Source organism: Sinocyclocheilus grahami, unplaced genomic scaffold (genome assembly GCF_001515645.1).
Source record: "Sinocyclocheilus grahami isolate Dianchi unplaced genomic scaffold, SAMN03320097.WGS_v1.1 scaffold201.1, whole genome shotgun sequence".
Taxonomy (NCBI): Eukaryota; Metazoa; Chordata; class Actinopteri; order Cypriniformes; family Cyprinidae; genus Sinocyclocheilus; species Sinocyclocheilus grahami.
The window spans coordinates 377,901-397,819 of record NW_015505380.1 but is presented as its reverse complement, the minus strand read 5'-3'; the positions used below and the strand labels follow the sequence as shown (position 1 = coordinate 397,819).

Genomic DNA, 19,919 nt, shown 5'->3' with positions numbered 1-19,919 from the left:
TATATATATACCATGAACTTTTTTTCAGCTAGTTGGCAAAGAAACATTTATCATTTTCATTTAGTTTAACTTGATTTACTAAAATAACTAAAACTGAAATAAGTGCATAAAAATTATACAGATATAAAAGAAACGAATAAAAATAACAAAAACACAAATGTTTAACTAAAAATAAAATGAAAAAGAAAACATTAAAATTAAACATGAACAAAACCTATAATATTATTTCAATGTTTGTTGCGTGTTGTCATTTTTTAGTTTTTGTTTGACTCATTTTAGTACTTACGTAAATGAAAACGATAATTCCTTGCAAACACCAGAAGTAAGTTTTATACTTCATTATTTCAAGTAATTACTTTTTTTATGGTTTTATTTTAAGTGCATGAACATAACGATACGCAGTTTAATGCATCTGTAAATCACATTAATTGCACCGATTTAAAAAAAAAATGCATCCACTGAATGCAATGCAAGTCACTTTACATAAAAGCATCTGCCAAATGCATGAATGTAAAGACGTGAATTTTTGTGCAAGTGTGTTTTCAAGTCCCTCGTCCCGAGCCGCGGCGAGACTCACGTCTTTGGTTTGTGTCGTGGCTGATGAAGCAATCCTCTCTTCTGCAGAGCTCGTCTGGCTGTGTCTCTGTGCTTCTCTGCAAACACAGTTTTGATGTCAATGCATGCAGCTCAAGACATGAGTTATGCAGATCTGAACTCTCAGTACTTACGGAGCGTGGTGTGGAAAGCAGGAGCTTTGGACACGATATACGGCCCTCTCTTCTCCACCGCTTGTGTTTGCTCACTGTTCTCAGCACTCTAGTGTTGTCATTCATCAACATAGTGACACATAAAGGGGCCATTTCATATCATAAGTTATTGCTCCCATACTTTTCTCATAACAATTGCATTCTTAACCTGGTATACTGTCACACACACCATGCACTAGTATTGTATTTTACATTCTGTGCATAAACAAAACAAAAAAATCTCTTTATTATATTTAACTACTATTTGATATAGCATGCATACTTTCTGGTGCATATTTAAAAAAAGCCAATTTCCTTGTTAGTGCAACTGATTTGGCTACTAACCTTGAATACTGATATCATATCTCATGTGCTCGTGATTTCATCAAAATTAATTCAACGCACATTCAGTGCTCATGTAGTTTGAAATCTATATAAACGCTCATTCATAGACACAAACACACTGTTTAAAAAAAAATTGCACGAGACACAGATGGCAGGACACAAACCAGCTGCTGATATACAGGATATTTCCCTTCCTGAATACATGAGTAGCGCTTTTAACAATGCTAATGGAGTTTAGCAACACAACAGACGACCGGACTGAGCTAAAATCACCTCCATCGCGGCCGAAGGCTCTCGCTCGGACAGAAGAGTGCGCTGCTGTCGGCTCGCCATCGTGTCGCTCATGTCGGTGTTTCAGAATGAGAGTTTAAATGAGAAACCATGTCTTAAATCACACTAGTGTCGATGCTAATGCTAACCGAGTTTCAAAACACTGCTGTAAACAGAGTTCTTCTTCGCGTGGCGTCACTTGCAGCGCTTTCTACGCTCTGCTGCCCCTCACAGGCGCTCCGGCGCAACTGCAGCCTTAAATAAACCTATATATATATATATACACACACACATATGCATACATAACATATATATATATTTTTATATTTTGAATCATTTTCTTTTACTTTAACTCGATGTAGACTCGATGAGCCATCAGGCTCCTAAACCCAAACACTTAATAATCAGTAAGATATTCAATATACTGACATTGTCACTTGCACACAGCACTTTCTGTTTATGTTCTCTCTCTATTGCTGCTGTGTAACTACCCTGTACAACCTGTTTGCACATTCCTTATTAAAACATATTTATTAAGTCTACAGTATACTGTCCTGCACATTTTATTTTACTCTTTATTTTTTCCATACCTATATTTACATATTATTTTCCCTGTGTGTTTGTATTCTAAGATAATTGCACTGTGCATGGAGCGGACCTGACTTACATCTCACGGCTCGTTATATATTCTCTATATAACCGTGTATGTGATGAATACAAATCTTGACTCCTAAAACACCTACAACTGAAATAAAAATTTATAAAATTCATAGACATTAAATTTGAATTTTTAGTCAATGTTTTAATAATTTAATTTTTTGTCATTTTTATTAGTTTTTTTAATGTGTATATTGTTTTTACTCATTTTAATCATTTTATTACATCAAGTTTATTACACCTGGTTTTATGGGAAACTGATCAAAATTAAGGGAGTTTATGATTAAAACAAGAACAAATATCTGCCAGCTGGTTTATAAAAAACAACTTAAATCAAAGGAAAAAAAAGCTTGATTTAAGAATAATTAGATATGTGTATTTGAAAACAAAACAAAAATTACTGAAGACACATACATTATATGTATATGGTATTAAATGCTGCATGCACTACAAAATAAAATATTTTTTATATATATATATATATATATATATTTTTTTTTGCAGTGCATGCAACATTTAATACCATGCTTTTATGAATTTAAGACTTCCTGCTCTGGTTTAAGACATTTTTAGGCCTTTATTTGTGGAAGGGTAAATTAATACTACTTAAGACCTGCAGAAACCCTGCAAAATGAATATTTCTAATGATGATGGGACTCAATTTTCTTTCTTCTTTGGCTCACAGTTTTAGCATTTTAATGTCAAAAAAATGAAATTCAGTTCACGGTTGCAATCATCACAAACACGGCAGTGATCTGTTATCATGTCTGTGTTGAGCTTGCGAAGCAGATACAAACCTCAGCGTCAGTGTTTGCTGCACAAACTCTCATCTCATCATCCAAACACATACACAAACACTTTCAGTATTGCTTCGTTTATTAGGCCCTTTATTTTTATACAGGACGGGACTGAGTTTGACTTCCTGAATGTCATACAGTGAGCAGAGAGGTAGAAAACCCCGTTGAATTCACAAAATCCCTGAAACACAAACAGAGACAGATCGTTATATGGGCAGAACTTAATGCATTAAAAAATTGGTATTAAAAACGAGTGATGCTTCCTGCAATTAATGCATTTTTGCATTTAAACATATCAGTAAATGATATCAGATGAAAACATTTTACTTTCATGGAAGGAAACACCACACAGAACACCCTAGCAACCACCCACAATCACATAGCAACACCCTTGTGATCGCCAACAACCCCTAGCAACCACATAGCAACAACCTAGTGACCAGCCAAAACTCTTTCAGTATTGCTTCGTTTATTAGGCCCTTTATTTTTATACAGGACGGGACTGAGTTTGACTTCCTGAATGTCATACAGTGAGCAGAGAGGTAGAAAACCCCGTTGAATTCACAAAATCCCTGAAACACAAACAGAGACAGATCGTTATATGGGCAAAACGTAATGCATTAAAAAATTGGTATTAAAAACGAGTGATGCTTCCTGCAATTAATGCATTTTTGCATTTAAACGTATCAGTAAATGATATCAGATGAAAACATTTTACTTTCATGGAAGGAAACACCACACAGAACACCCTAGCAACCACCCACAATCACATAGCAACACCCTTGTGATCACCAACAACCCCTAGCAACCACATAGCAACAACCTAGTGACCAGCCAAAGCACATAGCAACGCCCTAGTGACCACCCACAACCCCTAGCAACCATATAGCATCGACCTAGTGACCAGCCAAAGCACATAGCAATGCCCTAGTGACCACCCACAACCCCTAGCAACCACAAAGCACATAGCAACGCCCTAGTGACCACCCACAACCCCTAGCAACCATATAGCATCGACCTAGTGACCAGCCAAAGCACATAGCAACGCCCTAGTGACCACCCACAACCCCTAGCAACCACATAGCAATGCCCTAGTGACCACTCACAACCCCTAGTCACCACATAGCAACGCCCTAGTGACCACCCACAACCCCTAGCAACCACATAGCAACGCCCTAGTGACCACCCACAACCCCTAGCAACCACATAGCAACGCCCTAGTGACCACCCACAACCCCTAGCAACCACATAGCAACGCCCTAGTGACCACCCACAACCCCTAGCAACCCCATAGCAACGCCCTAGTGACCACCCACAACCCCTAGCAACCACATGATAAGAAACCAACTTGTTTGTTAGCTGCGCTGAGGAATCCGAGCGGACTCAGGCTTTGTGGATGCCCAGCTCTTCTGGAGTGGAGATGCCCAGCTCCTGCAGCGTGGGTTTGAGCTCCTGGATCACATACGGATAGATCTCCTTATGAGGACCAGACTTATCCTGAGAAATAACAGAGCGCGTGTGGCATGTTAATTAACCTCCTGCCCAGTGGATTCGGCCGAGCTGTAATTAAGCAAGCATGACCTTTTCAGTGTGAATGAAGATTAGACTTCAGTAGTAATGCAGCAGACACATCAGGATCTTCATGCCTCTGTGATTTCACTTCTAATTTCCTTTTTAATTAAAGTGCCCCTATTATGGATTTTTGAAAATGACCTTTGTAACACAGCTCTAAGTGAATGAAAACATCCTGCAAAGTTTTAACTCTGAAAGTGCACCGTGTATAAAGTTACGGTCTCTCAGCCGACTCTGAATCATTTAAACGAGTCGTTTTTAAAACGAACCCCAAGCCGTTTAATGTTGACGTCAACATGCCCGAAGAACCAATGGTTAAAGTTCATTTTTACAGCAATACCACAGCAGTACAGATAAATGTGACGGCAGAAAACAACCGTCACGCCCCTAAAAACACCGCGGTTTAGAAGCCACGCCCCTAGAGTTTACAACACGGAGAAACGAAACCGGCCAAAAAGAGGAACATCTTACTCCAAAAACACCCGTTAACCTTGTAACTGCAAACAATTAGGCTACATTAATTTATGCAATTCATATGTATATTAAAATACTGGTAAATATAAACATTACAGCCTATTTCCCTCACTCTGCAACAAATATTTTAACGGTTTTCAGAACAGAACAAGAATGAAAAATAAGTAGCTATAAATAAAACACAAATTAGGCTATAGTGGCAAACAGCATACAAACTGAAACGGCATTATCTCATACCACAAGAATCCAAATGTTTCCATTTCTGCAACATTTATTATTCATTATGCAGCCTAAACAAGGCTTTATACTTCACTCGTGTTCTAATATCCGTGTTAAATCCTTCACATGGGCGCTGCACGCTGATCTTACAGCGGATCTTTTAAAACAAACCGAGCATCTTTTATGTTTGCTTGACTGTATTTTAGTTTGACGATGAATGGCTGAAATGTCAGGCAACGCTTGTGTGAGGCGCCTGTGCGATCAGACGGATTAAATCAAACAAACATATAAAGAAAAGAAATCAAATGCATTAAGAGCGTCACAAAAACGAGCCTATGTTTTTTCCCCTCTTTTGTTAATTATATGACAGCCTATTATATCTTTTGTGCGGTTCCATTTATTTTATTGCTTTTCTAGACTTAGAAAGTAACCTAAATGAACAAAATGCTGTCGTTCCTACAAAAAAATTATCGTTTGGGAGTCGTTGAGCAAATAAGGTCAAATTAAATGCATATTACAAAGACAATGGAAGTGTTTTTTTCACCTTGCATGCATGTCAACCTGTTGCTGGGGACTCCCAAAACCAAAATATGAACCTTTCATAACCCATGATAGGGGCACTTTAATAAACAGTCTGTAGATTAATAAAAGCATTAAAGACAAACGTGTTTTAATTACTTTAAGGAATAGTTCAGGTGAAAATAATCATTTGCTGAATGTATTCACCCTCAGGCCATCCGAGATATGAGTTTGTTTCGTCATCAGATTTGTAGAAATGTAGCACTGCATCACTCACCTAACAACGCCACTTAGCCGTTATAAATTCACCTTTAGTGAGGCTAATTGCTTTATTTTAAATATAATAGACTAAATAATAAAGTGTGATGATACAATTTTATTTCAAAATAAAAAGGTAGTGTTAAATACAAATGCAATTATTTTATAGTAAACTTAAAATGCTAATATTTTTATTATTATTTTAATTAGAATTTTCATTATTTTCAAACTTAAAATCAGCAAGCTTTTATTTTGGCGGGTTGCCGGCAAGTATATACGCTTATTAATTTTGGTTGCGCATGCGGACCACTTATGTGCAAAGCGTCTTAATGCTGGATGTGTTTCAGCTTTTGTCTTCTCCAGATGTTAACTGATGGACTGGAGTGCTGTGGATTATTGTGATGTTTTTATCAGCTGTTTGGACTCTCATTCTGACGGCACCCATTCACTGCAGAGCATCCATTGCTGAGACACTGATGCAGTGCTACATTTCTACAAACCTGATGAAGGAACAAACTCATCCTGATCTCGGATGGCTGGAGGATGACTAAAATTTCCACACTTAATTTTTGGGTGAACAACATTTTCCTTTATCATGAAAGCATAAACTCTTTTCTCGCGGAGCGTTTGTTTCTCTCACTTTGACGGCCTCGAGGATGCGGATGGCACTGGCCAGATCATTCAGTCTCCTGCAGGCGCGCAGAGCAGAGTCCAGGATCTTCGGCTCTGGAACGAGGTCGTATCCAATCAGAGTGTTCATTCCTGGAGAGAACGAAAAGAAAAATCACAAACATATTCAAACTATACTGATTTCTGAAGATCACGTGACACTGAAGACTGGAGGAATGATGCTGAAAATACAGCTGCTCATCACAGAAATACATTACAGTCAAACCAAAAATTATTCAGACACCAGATATAATATTTGACTTTTTTTTTTACTAGTGGATGCAGGACACTATAGTTCATTTATGTACGCGAGGATAGCAAAATAAAGTAAAGTGTGACATATTATACCCAAAATTCTTCATACCAGTAAAATTGAGCAAATATTATTCCGACACTTTGACCCGAGCATGTTTGGCTTAAGCAGGGCTTCTACAGACATGAACAAGTTAAACGCAAGACTTTTTAAGATCTTTTTAATGCCAGCTTATATGAAATTTAAGACCTAAACCTGTAATGGAAACTATATATGTAATATTTAATGTGTTTAACGTAAAAAGAAAACAAAATATCATCACTGTAATAAATTATTACACTGAATTTTTACCGCAGTGTGTTTCTTCTGAGTTTATGTGTGCGGTTATGCTCATTAATTCAGAAGTCTCTCACAAAGAGATAAACAGCGCGACCTTGATACCAGAAACACAGCATCCATTATCAATCGCTGTTTATAATAAAATTAGAAGAATCATTCTCGCGTTTCCATGCGTCGCCGTTTTTTTTTTTTGCGGTAATGTGACCAAAAATAGTTAAGACACATCGAATCTGAATTTAAGACTTTTAAGGCCTTTTATTAGGAAAACGTTATTTAAGACTTTTTAAGGACCTGCCCGCGGACGCCCTGTTAAGTGTTTTTTCTTTAATTGCTAACGCGATCTGTTTACACCACAGACTGAACAGAATGAAGCACTGCTTGGTAACTGGTTGAGCTAAATTGGTTTTATCTAATTGTGTATTAAATGTAACAGCGGTAATGTGACCAAAAATAGTTAAGACACATCGAATCTGAATTTAAGACTTTTAAGGCCTTTTATTAGGAAAACGTTATTTAAGACTTTTTAAGGACCTGCCCGCGGACGCCCTGTTAAGTGTTTTTTCTTTAATTGCTAACGCGATCTGTTTACACCACAGACTGAACAGAATGAAGCACTGCTTGGTAACTGGTTGAGCTAAATTGGTTTTATCTAATTGTGTATTAAATGTAACAGCTGACAGCTAATCAACCGAATTCATTACATACCTTTCTATCAAAGTTACGTGACATTATCAAGATTAATTTGTTTTGAGTTCTTGTCATATTTTATAACCATTTTCTAAACTATAGTGAATAAACTGTGATAATGTGAGAAGGCGCCTGAATTAACTTTGGTTTGGCTGTACATTTGAACAGATATTAACACAGAAAACATCTATTTGAAATTGTAATAACGTGTCAGTGTTTTTAGTGTACGGTCACCTTTGCGCAGCTCCCAGGTGTCCAGGTCTGGTTTGCTGAAGTATGTCACCCAGCGGGAGTCAAACTCCTCATCTGTCTCCACTTTAGCATGAGAGTAGCATCTGACAGCCAGAGGAGCTGCAAAACAAGAGGAAACACACATTCTGACTGAATATAAACTACTGTAACTACTGTAGGCCTATATATAAACAATAACACACGAGTCAAGTGTTATTGAGAGTTCAGTGTCTGATGTGTGTCATTACAAGGGCATGCTACGGTGGCCGAGAGAGCTCAACGCGCTGCAACTTAAGAAAACACATGCAAATTGAAAAAACACCAGCAAATTAAGAAAACATCTTCATCAGTTTGACAACACACGCGCTGCAAATCCTCACAGCACATGCAAATGAAGAAACGCTGCAAATCCTCACAGCACATGCAAATGAAGAAACGCGCTGCAAATAGCACGGACCACAACGGAAATGTTTCAAGGGGACCCAAAAAAAGTGACGGACCCGGCTGGGATTTGTGTGCAGTGACTTTCTTTTTTTTTGAGTTTCTGCTAGTGATTCCTTTTGAAAAAAAAAATGTTTTATTGAAGCTATAACATTCACAGGGGATACAGTCATAGCAATAAATTACACACACAACCAGAATACAAAACAATAAATATATAAAGAATAATAAAAATGAAAGATAAACAGAACAAAAACAAATAAATAAAAAGTTAAACATCTTTTCTTTTTTTAAATAAATTGTTGTTTAACGAGATGCAGATTAAAATTCTGTGTGAGTGTGTGTGCGCGTACCTTTAGAGAGTCAGTGAGAGAGCTGAGAGATCTCGTGCAGAGCTCCATCACAGAATATGAGCAGAATGTGTCTCGGACTTTAAACTGACTGACGGACTGCAGCCACAAAGCAGGATTCACCTCTAGGTCCATTGGAGAGATCAGAACAGACTGCTGCCCTGCATACACACTGCACACACACACACACACACACACACATTAACCAACTAGTGAGCTGTCAAAAGCGGCCTTTACACTACGACGCGACCTCATCAAATCAATGAAAGGTCATCGACATTCTCAGACTGGGGCGGTTTCTGTGACCAGAAGAAGCTTCGTGAAGCTCGCTCGTTTTGGTGTGTGTTTCTGTACCTGTGAAGGCGGCTCGTGTTCGGGTCAGAGTCCCGAAACCGCGCAGAACCGCCGCTGAAATCATCCTGCTGCCGCTGTCTTCAACGACGAACCGAAACTGTCTGCGGTCCGAACAGGACACGGCGCGCACTGATGACGCAAGACGCACAGCGGGATGACGCATGAGGAAGAGTGCGGGCTTTATTTATTTTAATTTTAATTTTTAAAAAATTTTATTGCTTGACAGAACATACAAAATACCAACAGTAAGAAAAATCTTAATGCAATTCAAGAAGTCCAAATAGCATAAAAACACAGATAAACAAAATAAACATATTAAGCAAAATAAATAATAATAATAATTAGCAACTACAACCATATATATATATATATATATATATTACATAAGAACGGAGGTCACATTGACTAAAATGCAACAAAAAAATTACTTAAATAATCTAATTCAGTAATACGGCATATTCTTGTAATTTCATATTGTTATTTTCTTACTATATTTTCTGAAGCTGCAAATAATTATTGCATCGGGTTTGAATGTAAAGCAGCACCTCATGAGGGCGATATTTACCTAAACACAGTTTTCTGAAAGTAAAACGTATTCTTTAGTACTCTTTAGAATAATTGATACAGCAGTATTACACGCATGAAGTAAAATAAAGCGCATAACCCTTGTTTATCAACTAAAAAATGATAATAATGACAGAAATAATTTTTGAGAAGATGCATGCAATGGCGAGGAAGCTGAGATTTAATAAGAAAGAGTTCTTTGCTTCATAAGTCCAGCGCTAGATGACAGCAGACGCTCAGAAACTCTCTGTTCCTGCTTTTCTTCATGGTCATCAAAAGCTATTTAAATGCATCTTTCTCTTTTAACAGTCGTTGTCAGCTTCCATATGTTCAGATGGCACTGGATGTGTTGCTGATGCATTATGTGTGATGTATGCAAAGCTGTATTTCATTAATGTCATCTCTGAATTGTTTGCAATAAAAAAAGAAGAAAAAAAGAAACTTGGTTAATCCCCTTTAAATATTGCATCAATAACAAAACTAAAGAAATGCATTTTAAAATGTTGCATACCATCTACCCTGTTATTAAATCAATAATTTCAAGATACTCTGATATTGATGATTGTTAATAAAAATAACAATTTGGTCCCTCGATATTCTCTTTGCCACCGTGAAATTTTCTCAGTCTCTCCAAGTGTATAAATACGGCCGGGAAGTAAGAAAACACACAGTCCATGTATTCTCAATACTTCAATTTATTCACAGAAATACAGATCTTATATAGGCATGTCGAGGGGAGTTTTCACCCTCTTAACCAATGAGGATAGGGTGACATTTTAGTGGAATTTGATTGTTTCACATCTTCTCTGAAATTGTTAAAAAACAGAAAGTCATTAACATGTTTAAAATATTATGACATTATTTTCAGTTCCCGTTACTAATTAATGTCGCACTTTCTATAGCACTGACTGCCTTATGCTATGCTCTGTTTGTTATTTGTTCTATTTTCATTAATAATGAACGAAACGAGCAGCAAAATTAAACACTTTCAAATCAATCATGAGTGATGAATATGAATAGTTAGAACATGTCTACATTACATATAGTGCATTATCTATAGCAAGCATAAAGTCCAAGACCACATAAACCACCAAAACAATGAATTCATTAATACTTAGGGTTATTAGTTAACAAGGGAAAAGGCGAAATTTCAAACAATTAAACTAAAACTGAAATGCAAATGATTAAAAACTGTATATTTACAAAAATAATAAAAAGCACACAACAAAATTACTAAAACCTGTAACTAAAATGTTATTAAATATAATACGATACGAGAAGATGAAATAAATAAAAGCACTTTGTGCATATTAGTTATTGTTAACTAAAAAAATCATTACTTCAAATTAAGGCAAAATGTCTAATTTTCATTTAGTTGACTTGTAATATAATGTAAATAAATAACAAACTAAAAGTAAAATAAAAATGAATGAAAAACAATATAGATGCATTTAGAAAAAACAAAACAAGATTAATAGAAATTACAAAAGCACAGCACGATCACTAACATTAAAATACAAAAATAACGTTCTTTTAGATAACACTCTTAAAAATAAAGGAGCTTAAAACACAGCGATGCCATAAAGAACCATCTTTCTCTTTGAAAGAACCTTATTTCGCCACAAAGAAGCTTTTGTGAAGCAGAAAGGTTCTTCAGATGTTAAAGGTTCTTTATGGAACCATTTAGACTAAAAAGGTTCTTCTGTGGCATCGTGAAGCACCTTTATTTCTAACAGTGTAGGATCTCAGTGATATTAAAATAACTGCACATAAAATCCAAAATAACTATTTTTGTCTTCATGATCTTTGATGTAATAACTTGTTCTGCCCCTGAAACGACTTTCCTCTTTAGCTGCCATCATCAATCCCGCCTTCACTCACAGACACTCTCATGAGCCTGAGGCCTTCTCGGTTAGGCCTGAGATATAATTACACAAAGCTTTGAAACTTTCAGATCATTTGCTGAAGCGCGGTCTACAACAGGTTTGCAAATGTGCATCACAGTATTTGAGCTTGTGTGAGAAAATAAGAATCCTCAAACACATTGTGCAGAATGATTTCAGGTCATTAGCGCTTTCAGATATTCCTACAATTATCTCCAATTTCCTCCTGTTTCGACTGTGTCCTGCCTCTCAGGCATTAATCAGAGCTTGTTTGATGTGTGTAATCCGCTAATATTGTTCAGTACGTAAACTCTGCCAGGCTTTTATTCAGAGGACATTATCGTGTCTCACAGCTTTGACTCCAGCACTGCAATTACACCCTCAACTGCTCCCATTAATTCAACACGCAGGAATTTCTGAGAGCAAGACGGCTCTCTCTGCACGAGCTGTCAGACGATCCTGATCCGGGTCCCGCTAATGTCTGGAGGAGAGCAGAACGCAAGCACAAGACCAGACTGGTCTGGGAACAGCAAAGCTGGACATTTAAGACACAATATTCATGAGACGTTCTTCGCAAATTATTAGAAAATCATTTAAATTGAGAAAAATACATTTTTAATTAATCCCTTAAAATTGCAATATCAACATGAATGTGTCTTGCAGCAAATGTAGGTGTTCTGACTTATGCTTTACATTCATTTTGGAATAAGCACAGTAGTTAAACCCTCATCCGTCCCTCCCGAACCTATAACAAAAGTGTCCCTCGCGGGTCAAAATGACCCGAAGGCCAAAAATGACACTAATTTTATTTTTGGTCCAAAAAGCTTACATTGGAACATTTGTATAAATGTTTTACAAAATTTTTTATGTATTGCATTTTATGGTTACAGCCACTAGAGGGGCCTATAGAACCCTATGGAGATTTTTAACTGAGCAAAACAAGTGAAACATGAGAAATTATATATTTTTAAGGCTTCAATTTGGTTGTTTATGGATTAAAATATATATTGAAACATTACAAAATCCATATTTTGAAAAAAAAAAATAGAGCTGAATTATAACCTAAACATATGTATATTCATACAATTTCATAAATATGAAATAAATATACAGTATATTTTTAAAAATATAAATATGATATAAACTCATTGGTCTCCACCACATCACTCAAATCTAACTGTGTTAAGTTAAAAAAAAAAGGAAAAATGACAGTCATATCCCAACAGAAACATGAAAAATATTACAATGTGTTCTATGAGAGTGTGTGTGTGCGCGTGCGCGCGTGTGTGTGTGTGTGGGATATTCTGTAGTCTCAGCCCTTCGTTTGGGTATAAATCTTTACTGGATTGCCTCAGTTTTTGTATATAAAAAAAAATCAAATGTAATGGAAAAATGCAGTTTTCTCGTAAATTCCATTCATTCCTATGCGGGTCAAAATGACCCGCGAGGGACACTTCTGTTACTTTTTTTATTTCACCCATTTAAACTCCTCGTATCCACTGTGTATTCCCGGTGCAAGTGTGACAGAAGTAAATAAATCTTGGACCGGTATGATTAACACACAATTTTTAGATTAAAAAAACCCAACAACTTTTGGGTCAAAATGACCCGAGGGACGGATGAGGGTTTTTAATCCACAAAAGGAACTTCTGAAGGTTTGTTTGTTTGTCTTCTCACTATATCTTTGGATTATGTCTGTAACATTCTATCTAAAACTATCCCAGCTAACAGGAAACGTTCTTAGAATGTTCTAGCAAGGTTCTCTCAACATTATGAACAAGCATACTTCCAGTAACATTAATAGAACAGTTTGTTCAAGGTTATGTGGTCATTAATAACGTTCTCAAAATGTTATTTATACATTGTTCACAGAATGTTTTTTTAATATATAAAAAGTTTTAGTTGGACTTTTGTGTAACATTTTTTAAAAATGTATCAACTTGTTTTAGAACGTTAGGTGAACATTCAAAAGTAACGTTCCCATCATGTTTGGAATATTAATGTTTCTTTAACCTTTGCATAACCGATGTTTACAAACCTGGATGTTTTGAACGCTCAGAGAACATTCAGAATTGACTTGTAATATAATGTAAATAAATAACAAACTAAAAGTAAAATAAAAATGAATGAAAAACAATATAGATGCATTTAGAAAAAACAAAACAAGATTAATAGAAATTACAAAAGCACAGCACAATTACTAACATTAAAATACAAAAATAACGTTCTTTTAGATAACACTCTTAAAAATAAAGGAGCTTAAAACACAGCGATGCCATAAAGAACCATCTTTCTTTAAAGAACCATCTTTCTCTTTGAAAGAACCTTATTTCGCCACAAAGAAGCTTTTGTGGAGCAGAAAGGTTCTTCAGATGTTAAAGGTTCTTTATGGAACCATTTAGACTAAAAAGGTTCTTCTGTGGCATCGTGAAGCACCTTTATTTCTAACAGTGTAGGATCTCAGTGATATTAAAATAACTGCACATAAAATCCAAAATAACTATTTTTGTCTTCATGATCTTTGATGTAATAACTTGTTCTGCCCCTGAAACGACTTTCCTCTTTAGCTGCCATCATCAATCCCGCCTTCACTCACAGACACTCTCATGAGCCTGAGGCCTTCTCGGTTAGGCCTGAGATATAATTACACAAAGCTTTGAAACTTTCAGATCATTTGCTGAAGCGCGGTCTACAACAGGTTTGCAAATGTGCATCACAGTATTTGAGCTTGTGTGAGAAAATAAGAATCCTCAAACACATTGTGCAGAATGATTTCAGGTCATTAGCGCTTTCAGATATTCCTACAATTATCTCCAATTTCCTCCTGTTTCGACTGTGTCCTGCCTCTCAGGCATTAATCAGAGCTTGTTTGATGTGTGTAATCCGCTAATATTGTTCAGTACGTAAACTCTGCCAGGCTTTTATTCAGAGGACATTATCGTGTCTCACAGCTTTGACTCCAGCACTGCAATTACACCCTCAACTGCTCCCATTAATTCAACACGCAGGAATTTCTGAGAGCAAGACGGCTCTCTCTGCACGAGCTGTCAGACGATCCTGATCCGGGTCCCGCTAATGTCTGGAGGAGAGCAGAACGCAAGCACAAGACCAGACTGGTCTGGGAACAGCAAAGCTGGACATTTAAGACACAATATTCATGAGACGTTCTTCGCAAATTATTAGAAAATCATTTAAATTGAGAAAAATACATTTTTAATTAATCCCTTAAAATTGCAATATCAACATGAATGTGTCTTGCAGCAAATGTAGGTGTTCTGACTTATGCTTTACATTCATTTTGGAATAAGCACAGTAGTTAAACCCTCATCCGTCCCTCCCGAACCTATAACAAAAGTGTCCCTCGCGGGTCAAAATGACCCGAAGGCCAAAAATGACACTAATTTTATTTTTGGTCCAAAAAGCTTACATTGGAACATTTGTATAAATGTTTTACAAAATTTTTTATGTATTGCATTTTATGGTTACAGCCACTAGAGGGGCCTATAGAACCCTATGGAGATTTTTAACTGAGCAAAACAAGTGAAACATGAGAAATTATATATTTTTAAGGCTTCAATTTGGTTGTTTATGGATTAAAATATATATTGAAACATTACAAAATCCATATTTTGAAAAAAAAAAATAGAGCTGAATTATAACCTAAACATATGTATATTCATACAATTTCATAAATATGAAATAAATATACAGTATATTTTTAAAAATATAAATATGATATAAACTCATTGGTCTCCACCACATCACTCAAATCTAACTGTGTTAAGTTAAAAAAAAAAGGAAAAATGACAGTCATATCCCAACAGAAACATGAAAAATATTACAATGTGTTCTATGAGAGTGTGTGTGTGCGCGTGCGCGCGTGTGTGTGTGTGTGGGATATTCTGTAGTCTCAGCCCTTCGTTTGGGTATAAATCTTTACTGGATTGCCTCAGTTTTTGTATATAAAAAAAAATCAAATGTAATGGAAAAATGCAGTTTTCTCGTAAATTCCATTCATTCCTATGCGGGTCAAAATGACCCGCGAGGGACACTTCTGTTACTTTTTTTATTTCACCCATTTAAACTCCTCGTATCCACTGTGTATTCCCGGTGCAAGTGTGACAGAAGTAAATAAATCTTGGACCGGTATGATTAACACACAATTTTTAGATTAAAAAAACCCAACAACTTTTGGGTCAAAATGACCCGAGGGACGGATGAGGGTTTTTAATCCACAAAAGGAACTTCTGAAGGTTTGTTTGTTTGTCTTCTCACTATATCTTTGGATTATGTCTGTAACATTCTATCTAAAACTATCCCAGCTAACAGGAAACGTTCTTAGAATGTTCTAGCAAGGTTCTCTCAACATTATGAACAAGCATACTTCCAGTAACATTAATAGAACAGTTTGTTCAAGGTTATGTGGTCATTAATAACGTTCTCAAAATGTTATTTATACATTGTTCACAGAATGTTTTTTTAATATATAAAAAGTTTTAGTTGGACTTTTGTGTAACATTTTTTAAAAATGTATCAACTTGTTTTAGAACGTTAGGTGAACATTCAAAAGTAACGTTCCCATCATGTTTGGAATATTAATGTTTCTTTAACCTTTGCATAACCGATGTTTACAAACCTGGATGTTTTGAACGCTCAGAGAACATTCAGAAATAACTTTTTAATAATTTAATTGGAATGTCTTAGAAACATACAGTGGGTACGGAAAGTATTCAGACCCCCTTAAATTTTTCACTCTTTGTTATATTGCAGCCATTTGCTAAAATCATTTAAGTTAATTTTTTTCCTCATTAATGTACACACAGCACCCCATATTGACAGAAATATTAGAAATATTTTTGTTAGCTGGGTTAAAGGTAGTTCACCCCCAAAAAATGAAAATTTGCTGAAAATGTGTTCACCCTCAGGCCATCCAAGATCAGGATGAGGTTGTTTCGTCATCAGGTTTGGAGAAATGTAGCACTGCATCAGTGTCTCATCAATGCATGCTCTGCAGTGAATGGGTGCCGTCAGAATGAGAGTCCAAACAGCTGATAAAAACATCACAATAATCCACAAGTAATCCACAGCACACCAGTCCATCAGTTAACATCTGGAGAAGACAAAAGCTGAAACACATCCAGCATTAAGACGTTTTTAACTCAAATACATTGAGTGCATAATCCATAATAACGCTTCCTCCAGTGAAAAAGTGCATCTGCTGTTGTCACTAGCATCAAAACCCAGCCACATATTAGTTTAGAGCTGTTTAAACGCTGCTTGATCTGTGCAGATTTCTCTCCTGATTCACACCAGAACACTTTTTCACCGGAGGAAGTCAAGTGTTATTATGGATATGGACTCCTATTATAACTCATCTACATCTTGGATGTCTTGAGGGTGAGCACATTTTCAAGGTTTTTTTCATTTTTTGGGTCAACTATTCCTTTAATATCCTTGTCAGATTCTATGGTGGATGGCAACAGTTGCTACCGTCTGACTGGTCAGTTTTCAGAGGTGGGGCTTCATGGATCAATTGTAAGAGAAACACACTGCATTCCTCCTTTTCCATTTCTTCTGTGCTTACTATTATATAAAACGAAAGCGGTTTGCATAATTTCCAGAACATCCTTTTTGTGGACATTGGCGGCTTTGCCATCCATTCATTTCCTGTGAATGCACAATCAGTCTTTGTGTTATTTTCCGACAGATCCGGTTTGTGTAGGCTGAGGTCCGTCTGGCGCGGAGAGAACGGGGCCTGCGGTGCTCCGGCACAGACTGGGAACATCAGCCTAGTAAATATTCAATTTAAAGGATTCCCAGATAAGAGTGTCTGAAAAACGGAGGCAGCGGCCATTCTTCTTGATAAGAAAAGACGCCACCATCTGCAGAGAGAGAGATAGTGAACTCCTACAACAACCCAGAGCCCTCGACCACAGACAGAGAGCGAGAGAGAGAGAGAGAGATAGTGAACTCCTACAACAACCCAGAGCCCTCGACCACAGAGAGAGAGAGAGAGAGAGAGAGAGAGAGAGAGAGAGAGAGAGAGAGAGAGAAGCTGCTCACAGAGAACAGTTCTTAGGTTCTGGAAATTCAAAAAAGAAATGTATTTTCACCTGAGAAAGGCTGTAGACTTAAACTTGACAGGCCAGTTCACAAATACAAAAAAGCACTCTTTCTTTTTCACCCTCGTTTTTTTCTGCTGCTGTATGGAGGAAAATTATCGAAATTCTGTCAGCATTAACTCACCTGCATGTTGTTCCAAAATAGAAAAATTAATTCTTAATCAGCATTTTTGTCTTTTGTCATGTCTTTGTTTCCTGTAAAACATTCTTAAAATGTTACTCCTGTAAACTGTTACTGTTCAAATTGTTACATTCTTAAGATGCTACTTCAGAAAACTGCGGCTTTTTAAAATTGTTACATTCTCAAGATGATTCTTCTGCAAGCCGTTACGTTTTTAAACTGTTACATTCTTAAAACATTACTTTTGGAAATTGTTACATTTTAAAATCCTTAAATTCTTAAAACACATTACATCTGTAAACTGTTACTTTTAAAATTGTTACCTTCTTTGGACGTTACTTCTAAAATAAGTAGAACTTAGGAAGTTAATTCTTGAAACAGCTACTTTTAAAATAGTTACATATTTAGGTAACACTTTATTTTAAGTTTTTTACATGTACTTACTATTATAATAACAAAAAATTATACATAATTACATGCAAGTAACCCTATATCAAACCCTAATCCTAACCCTAACCATATAGTAACTACTTGTAGCTAATTAATATTACTCAGTACTTAAATGTATAATTACACTGTAACAAGGACACCTTAGAATAAAGTGTAACCCTTATTTAAAACATTGCTTCTGCAAACATTCTTAACGTTACAAAAGTCACATTCTTAAGATGTTTCTTCTAGAAACTGCTACTTTTAAAATCATAACATTCTTAGGACATTACTTCTGGAAAATTGTATTTTTAAAAAAATGTTTACATTCTTAAAACATTACTTCTAGAAACTGCTACATTTAAAACCGCAACATTCTTAGGATGTTACTTCTGGAAACTGTTACTTTTAAAATGGCAACATTATTAAGACATTACTTCCGGAAAATGCTACTTTTAAAATCATTAGATTCTTAAGACGTTACTTCAAGAAACTGCTACTTTTAGTATTGTTACATTATATATTAGGACGTTACTTCTGTAAACTGTTACTTTTAAAATCGTTACTTTTTAAAAATTCCTTTTTACAGCTGCATTAAATCTCTGTGTTCCACAAAATAAGCAAAGTCTAATGAGTTTGGAACAACATTAATGACGATGACAAACTTTTGAGCTGAATCCTTCCATTAATCTTGAAATATCTGAAGAGTTTATTAGCAAAAACAGATAACTCAAAAAAAAAATTATTTTCAAAACTCATGTTTTTATGATGTTATCATGTTTTTATTGTGTTAGTTAGCTGTATTGTTAGTTATTTTTTAGCCTAATCAAAATAACCCAACTGCAGTTTGATTGAGATTAATTGGCATGCACAATGAAAAAAACGTGATTTTTGAAAATTGTTAAAAATGGAGTTATCTGCTTTTGCAAATGAACTCTTCATTTGTTCTCACTTAAATTCAAGCTCATTTGTATAGTGCTTTTCACAATAAATATAGTTTCAAAGCAGCTTTACAGTTCTGTTATGTCCATATGGCATTGCAGCTATTAAATTAGACAGATTTCTATGTCAATCCAAGCAACGCCAAGGTCATGGCTTGAGTTCCCAAGGAATGCATCAACCTGCATGAATGCTACGTTAATGTAAGTCACTTTGGCCAGATGCATCAGTGTAAATGCAAATAATCACAGAGCGTCTGTGTGTTTTAAATGAGCAGCATTTACACAGTGACCTGTTCAAGCAGTAGCGTCTGATTGGGGTCGGGGATTGATTCTCTCTGTATCTCTCTCTCCGCTCGTGTCCTGCTTCACTCCCATCTGCATTTCTGCACTCAGAAGGGAATTTCAAACAGCTGCCGGAGGCTTCAGGTCGATGTAGTATTTACAGTGTAGTGTGTGATGTGTGTGTGTGTGTGTGCAGGTGAGCGCTGCTGACTGAGAGATAAGACGCTCTCTGATAACACACTCCGTCTGTGACCCTCCAGAGTTTGTTGAATTTACGTGGAGCTGGAATCTAGTCAGCTGGAAAAAGGAGGATAATGATGTGCCAATCACTGATGGGAGGATTGGGGAAGACTGACAAACAAAAGGAATTTAAGAGCAAAAGTTCATTCGAAAATA

General features: G+C 36.2%; 2 protein-coding genes and 1 long non-coding RNA gene across 4 annotated transcripts in view; all 3 read right to left on the bottom strand.

Moving 5' to 3' along the window:
* Positions 1-1,594, bottom strand: part of LOC107595398 (protein FAM219B-like) — a 6,876-nt gene extending 5,282 nt beyond the window's left edge. The window contains exons 1-3 of one of the 2 annotated variants that reach the window (XM_016285784.1): positions 1,365-1,594; positions 729-816; positions 578-653 (exon numbers count right to left, since the gene is read on the bottom strand). In XM_016285784.1, coding sequence (XP_016141270.1) covers positions 578-653; positions 729-816; positions 1,365-1,436 — 236 coding nt within the window. In that variant the 5' untranslated portion in view covers positions 1,437-1,594. Of the gene's footprint in view, positions 1-577; positions 654-728; positions 817-1,091; positions 1,179-1,364 lie in introns of those variants that run through there. The other variant, XM_016285785.1, reaches the window with a different exon arrangement.
* Positions 1,595-2,674: 1,080 nt separating this feature from the next.
* LOC107595345 (uncharacterized) lies at positions 2,675-13,201 on the bottom strand. Its single transcript, XR_001610256.1, has 3 exons — positions 13,129-13,201; positions 12,015-12,016; positions 2,675-2,687 (listed from the first exon to the last, which is right to left on the bottom strand). It is a non-coding gene; the product is annotated as an uncharacterized lncRNA (long non-coding RNA).
* On the bottom strand, positions 3,268-9,325 carry cox5ab (cytochrome c oxidase subunit 5Ab). Its single transcript, XM_016285724.1, has 5 exons — positions 9,182-9,325; positions 8,040-8,156; positions 6,498-6,619; positions 4,164-4,312; positions 3,268-3,387 (listed from the first exon to the last, which is right to left on the bottom strand). Exons 1-4 carry the CDS (start codon positions 9,243-9,245, stop codon positions 4,199-4,201), a joined length of 417 nt encoding a protein of 138 aa, XP_016141210.1. The 5' UTR covers positions 9,246-9,325; the 3' UTR covers positions 3,268-3,387; positions 4,164-4,198.
* Positions 13,202-19,919: the final 6,718 nt, after the last annotated feature.

Bases quoted from the DNA above. Each gene is read 5' to 3' on its own strand.
- cox5ab (XM_016285724.1), bottom strand. From the start codon at position 9,245: ATGATTTCAGCGGCGGTTCTGCGCGGTTTCGGGACTCTGACCCGAACA. The intron at 8,157-9,181 runs GTACAGAAACAC...CTTGTTTTGCAG, and splicing joins AACACGAGCCGCCTTCACAG to CTCCTCTGGCTGTCAGATGC. The intron at 6,620-8,039 runs GTGACCGTACAC...CGTTCTCTCCAG, and splicing joins CACCTGGGAGCTGCGCAAAG to GAATGAACACTCTGATTGGA.